Genomic DNA, 6,000 nt, shown 5'->3' with positions numbered 1-6,000 from the left:
GTCTGGAATTAACCAATAATTAAAAAAAAGGTTGCAACTTTGGAAATCAATAATACATTATATTCAATTGGGTACTTGCATAATGTTGTTGATTTTCTTTCTACTATTGTTTTAACTTTCATTTATTTGATAATTGCCTATTTCTGTCAGTATCTCACATTGTGACATTATTTTATCAGATTGCAACAAAATCTGAAATGAATTATTTAATGAAGTTGTTTTGCATTTTAAGGACAGTTTGAAAACAGGAGATATGGTCGACCCATTAAATATTTGATGCCTATGATGCATTTAATTTCTTTAAATCTAACTTACACCTTTCCATTAACAAAAAAAAAAAAAATGTATTTTTTCATACATAGATCATAATATTTTATCCAGAACTTCTTAAGAAATGACAGAGAAAACAAAGAAGGAATTTTTTTAATGAATTTAGAGTTCTTGCTTATCTGTTAAAGGGTTGGCAAGTTTCTATTTTTATAGGTGTAATGAAGGTTAAGAATGGAGAATTTGCCATTGAAGCGCGTTTGTTCTTGTTGGGGTGAGTGAAAATGGGGAGCCATAGAGGCAAAAAGCCTAAAGTTATTTAAAGAAAGCGAAAGGAAGAAGAAGGAAAGGGAGGCGTTTGGTTGAAGCTCCCAAGATTAAAATTTAGTAATTATTACTGTATTTGTTTGTGTTCTGTTTTGTGAATCTTTGCCTTGAAATTTCTTTACTCTCTTCTTCTTCTTCTTTAATCTTCAAACTCCCTTGCAATCCACTGAAAAAGGATCAGACATCGTAGAAAAGAAAAGAGAAAGAGAGAAGGATTCTGTTAAATGATTCTCAAATCTTGTTCCTTCTTCCTTCTTCCCTGTTACCGTTTTTTTCTCTGTTTACCCAAATCATTCTTTGTTTCTGTTTTCTGAAAATCGTTTTTGGGGTTTCTTTTATACTCCCAAGAAAAGAAAGCAAAAAAAGAGAAAAAAAAAAAAAGAAAAAAAAGAGGACCCTTTTTCGTATTCTTCTTCTTCCATTCGCAACCATGACCGAGGTTGTTCTTCATTCCCCTTCTCATTTTGCTTCATCCCGCAGAAGGGTTTCTTCTTCTTCTTCTTCGCCTTCCACGGTTACTGTTACATGTCCAACGCCTCCCAATGATGGATCTCTCCTTGTCAACATGCATCCTCAAACACCCACTTCCCCTTCTTCTTCTTCTTCTTCTTCTTCTGTAAATGGGGATGGGGATGGGGATGTTACCGTGATGGAATGTGAAGTGGAGGAGGTGGTGGGGAAGGACCGGTTTAAGCAAAGAAGAGATCAGCTCTCATTGTTGGCTTTAGTTGTAACCCTTTTCAGGAAATCTTTAATTGCTTGCAAGAGTGATAGAAGAGAGCTATGTGCAATGGAGATCGGTTGGCCGACTAATGTACGCCATGTCGCCCATGTTACTTTTGATAGGTTTAATGGATTCTTGGGTTTGCCTGTTGAGTTTGAACCAGAAGTGCCTCGCAGGGCTCCAAGTGCTAGGTACATTCCTTTTTTTTTTTCCGACTGCTTACAGAATTGGTCGTGAGTTTTGATTGTTTGGCCTTGTGATTCTTTCTTTATACGCTGATTCTTTATGCCATTTTGTTGGTTTTGGTTGTGTGATTCTTGAAGTTGAGTAGCTAATGTCTTAATTATACTTTTATCTCTGCAATTCTGAAGTTTGGGAAGTCGTTCTAGTTGGTTGAGGTTCATCCCTCCAAAGCTCTTGTTGCTGTCTATTTATCCATCTGAATAGCTATCTCTTTCGTCTGTTGTGAATATCTGGTGCCTTCTTTCTAAATTTCCCTTGAGATTAAAGATTTGTTGAGGAATGTTTCTATTCCTGGATTTGAGGTATCATGAACATGGACACTCGTCACGTTTCTCCTTAATATTACATATCTAATTTATGTCTCTTGAAGTAAGAAAGAATAATCGATGAGTTCTGTAGCTTCAACTTCTACCAGAAATGGAAATGAAAGAGAAGAGAAGTATGAACTTTGATTTTCCAATGAAATGTAACCTATAAATTCAGATCAAATGTAGGAAGATTTATTGTCACATGGTGTCTCTCCCCTTCCCTAAACCCCCTTTGGTGCCTGGATCTTTTGCGCATCCTTATGGTATAAAAGTGCCAACCATATCATTCTAGCCTCATCAAATCGTTTCTCCAAATGTATAGCCCTTTTCTATTTTGGTCTTCTACATCACACCTATGTGATTCCATAATCCTTGCTGCGTATTTGGTGCTGTTCCCTTGCCTTGATACTTGATTTCTATATAGTGCTTTTTTGTTGCTTGCCTATTTTAGGACTTATTTCCTTGAAATTACATTGTAGCACCACGGTGTTTGGAGTTTCAACTGAATCCATGCAACTGTCATATGACTCGAGAGGGAATAGCGTGCCAACAATTCTTATACTAATGCAACACTGTCTGTATGCTCAAGGTGGCTTGCAGGTACATTCACTTTATTTTCATTTATGCATAACTCCTTAATTGTAAATCCAAATTTCTGGTTCATTAATGCCACAAAGGCCTAGTGAGAAAAAAAAAAAAAAAAAAGAACAAGAAATGATCTTCCGACTTTGGTCGTGATGGTGAAGATAAGATAGATTTTCAGATCTAATGCAGAAGGTAGTTTCCGGTATTCTTTTAGTTTTCCACCGTGCCTACATTGTTCATTGGTCCAGCCTAGTGTCTGCTTCTGATTCATCTTTTCATCTCTTCAGGCTGAAGGTATTTTCAGAATTAATGCAGAAAACAGTCAAGAGGAGTATGTACGTGATCAGTTAAATCAAGGAGTGGTACCCGACGACATTGATGTACATTGTTTAGCTGGCCTTATCAAGGTTATCTCAATTTAATTAAAACTCAAAGATAAATCTATAGGTATTGAATTTGAATAATGCTGTTGATTGGTCTGTGAAAATTTGCTATAATCATAGAAATAAATGCTTATAAAATGAGAAATTTGTATGGGATCTGGTTCTTGTTAATAATGAAATGCACTGTCACAAAGAACATGGACAAATACCCATTGGATATGATGGTCCAGGGTTTGTACCCCTGTAAATTACTTGCTCAAACACCTATTCAAAGCACATACTATATTTAGTTGGTTCCCGGTTCTCTTTTCTTGCCAATTTTTTGCTAGATTTGGTTGAGGGATCTTACTTGATAGATGCTGAAAATGTCATCATTGTGGAATGGTATTTTTGCTTTCCTCCAATTGAGTGCATGGTTCATTTTTGCCTATAGGTTGTCTGTTTTCATCTCTTATGGAATGTTCCTTTCCTCTGTTTCTTCAATATGCATACTGCATGGTTTTTGTTGAGTAGGATCGTCTGATGGTCTTGAGTTTCTTTTCCCCCTTATATGTTGCCCAAGGGGTCTCTTTTCACAAATCATAGATCATTTAATTTTACTCAGCCGTAACCTTGTAACTCATATCCAGTGAAATACATCAAGTTTAGAAAGTGAATTTTATTGGAGACAGAAACACGAACAAATTTTCTAATAAGATGGCATCATAACTGGTTTAGAGTTAGATTAGTTGAAGAAATAATAATATGACTAGAGACTAAACTGTCGTGTTGGCTATAGATGTTGTTTGTTTCTTTTACAAGTAATTTTGATTTCCATGTGTTCAATTTTTACTTGTTAAAATTAACAGGCTTGGTTCAGAGAACTCCCAGCTGGGATTTTGGATTCTCTGTCGCCCGAGGAGGTCATGGAGTGCCAGACAGAAGAAGAATGTGCTGACCTAATAAGGCATCTACCTCCTAGTGAAGCTTCTCTGCTGGATTGGGCAATCAACCTAATGGCAGATGTTGTCCAGCAGGAACATTTCAACAAAATGAATGCTCGCAACATCGCTATGGTTTTTGCACCAAATATGACTCAGGTGAAATTCAAATAGCTTATGTTAGTTAAGTCCACTGTCTGGAGACGAGAAATGTTTCTAACTTCTGAGTCTACGTGAAACACATTGAAGATTTGGTATCTTAACTTCTAGCTTCTTTTCTGATTTGCAAGATTTTTCTTTAATCCTTTTTGGAAGCCTGTGTTTACCTGTCCAAAACTGACCCTGCAATGCGTTCTAAAGTTCCGATTCTGACAAACACAAGAATACATAAGTTTGCTTTTCCCAATTGTCGAGTTCCTGTTGACAATCATTGGTTGTGCTTGATCCATCTGACAATGGTTTTCTGGCATTCTTTTCATGCAGATGGCCGACCCTTTGACGGCATTGATGTATGCCGTCCAAGTTATGAACTTTCTCAGGATGCTCATCTTAAGGACACTCCGGGGAAGGGAAGACTCCATTCTCGACTCCGCTGCTACACATTTAGAGCCGCCTGATGAGAGTGGCCACCAGAGTCCTTCACAGCCCTGCCTTGGAAATACCATCACTGTATTTCAGGTGGCAGAGCAAACCATGCCTGAATTTTTTGCAGAACCGCCTGTTCTAGAAACGTATTCCGACTGTAACAAAGGTGCACGTCTTTCTGATGGAGATGTTTTTTCTTTAAGCCACGTCAAGAAACTGTTACCTAATCGATATAGATCTTTACGGAATGCCCAAGAAGACAAAGAAGCTGTTGCAGGCAATGACATGAAGGCAGAAGTTGTAATCCAAACTGATCTATCAAATGTTCCTAATCTGAAAAAGGAAACTAACAAACTAAATAACCAGAACTCTGTATTCCAAGTCTTGGCACCGGTACCGGTAGAGAAGCGGCTCAGCAACCTTAGTTGTATAAATTCATGGACAGAGCGAATTGAAGCTTGGCGATAAATAGGTTAAACTGTTAACGAAACTTGCTGTGCTATAAAAGATGACACTTTTTGAAAAGTTTGTTGAATATGCTGACCTGACCCCATATGAGGTTGCTAATTTTTACGCATGTTTGGCTTAACTTGGTGGTTTTGGAACTGAGCTTCTTCACTATGATACTCACTGTGTGGTTTCATGTATTTTTTTTCTTTCTTATTCTTCTTTTTCTGAGTAATGTGGGCACAAGAATTGCCTCCTCAGTTATATGTAATAAGTAAATAATCAATTCTAGGCATCTGCATATAGCAGGTGATAAAGTTTCATGTTATAATAGATTAGAGGAATTGTGAGAGGATGCAAATGAAGTTATCTGATGCCAGATTAAGTAGAAGCTCCCAACACTTCATATCCGACCAAAGTGGTTCAAATCCTTTTTCTTTTGTTATGGTTTCATTTTTTTTTTCTTAACAAAATTTATGTTGATTACTCAACTATTTTCATATGGTTTCCACAATTTTCAAAGAAGATTTTGAATTAGTTTCTGATAAACTAATTTTTAAGCCTCACTTTTAAGGGGAAAAAAAATCTTGTTTTCTCACCAAAAAAAAAAAGAACATTTGAAAATATACTTTAGAAGAAAAGACTTAAATTTTGAAAACACTATAAAACCAAATCGAAGAACAAATCAAAGAAATTTATACTTGGATCAACAAAAGTGACTTTAGAAGAAAAAGACAAACAAGTCATGATATATTATAGCAAAATAACAAAATTTTAGATTATATCAATTAAAGATATCGATCGTATATATAGACATTGGTAAAAATGTTATTTCGTTGATAGAATCTAAAATTTTGTTATATTTTGTAAATATTTTTATTTATTATGCTATATTGAAAAAAAAATCCATAATATGTCTCAAAATCACAAAATTCAAATTGGCACCAACAACGAACAACTTGAATTGGGTGTGCTTAGAACACTGTGGAATGAATCCCAACATGCAAATGAAACAAAAGACAGCAAATGATTTGGTTGTTTTATCTTCTAATCCTTCTAAAAGGACATGCATTAGATTTGATTTCATGAGGCAAATAAGATCCAGAAGCCACAATATCTGAACTCAATAAACCTAATGACGTGTTAGATTAAGAGCCAGCGTCAATGATCTGTCCATTGACATGTCCCCATCGGCAGTAGATTTGAAAGCC

The 6,000-nt window shown here is 36.0% G+C and overlaps 1 protein-coding gene across 1 annotated transcript; it reads left to right on the top strand.

Annotated features, from left to right (window-relative positions):
- Positions 1-340: 340 nt before the first annotated feature.
- Positions 341-4,931, top strand: LOC103491418 (rho GTPase-activating protein 1). Its single transcript, XM_008451354.3, has 5 exons — positions 341-1,509; positions 2,349-2,469; positions 2,742-2,861; positions 3,686-3,916; positions 4,241-4,931. Exons 1-5 carry the CDS (start codon positions 1,025-1,027, stop codon positions 4,808-4,810), a joined length of 1,527 nt encoding a protein of 508 aa, XP_008449576.1. The 5' UTR covers positions 341-1,024; the 3' UTR covers positions 4,811-4,931.
- The last annotated feature ends 1,069 nt before the right edge of the window (positions 4,932-6,000 follow it).

This window comes from Cucumis melo, chromosome 5 (assembly GCF_025177605.1).
Source record: "Cucumis melo cultivar AY chromosome 5, USDA_Cmelo_AY_1.0, whole genome shotgun sequence".
Taxonomy (NCBI): domain Eukaryota; kingdom Viridiplantae; phylum Streptophyta; class Magnoliopsida; order Cucurbitales; family Cucurbitaceae; genus Cucumis; species Cucumis melo.
The sequence above is the reverse complement of the archived record's forward strand: the minus strand, read 5'-3'. Positions and strand labels throughout refer to the sequence as shown.

What these genes read in the sequence shown, in the direction of transcription:
- LOC103491418 (XM_008451354.3), top strand. Translation starts at nt 1,025, where the DNA reads ATGACCGAGGTTGTTCTTCATTCCCCTTCTCATTTTGCTTCATCCCGC. An exon ending in ATGCTCAAGGTGGCTTGCAG is followed by an intron (nt 2,470 to 2,741) that starts GTACATTCACTT and finishes TCATCTCTTCAG; the next exon opens with GCTGAAGGTATTTTCAGAAT. An exon ending in TTGCACCAAATATGACTCAG is followed by an intron (nt 3,917 to 4,240) that starts GTGAAATTCAAA and finishes CTTTTCATGCAG; the next exon opens with ATGGCCGACCCTTTGACGGC.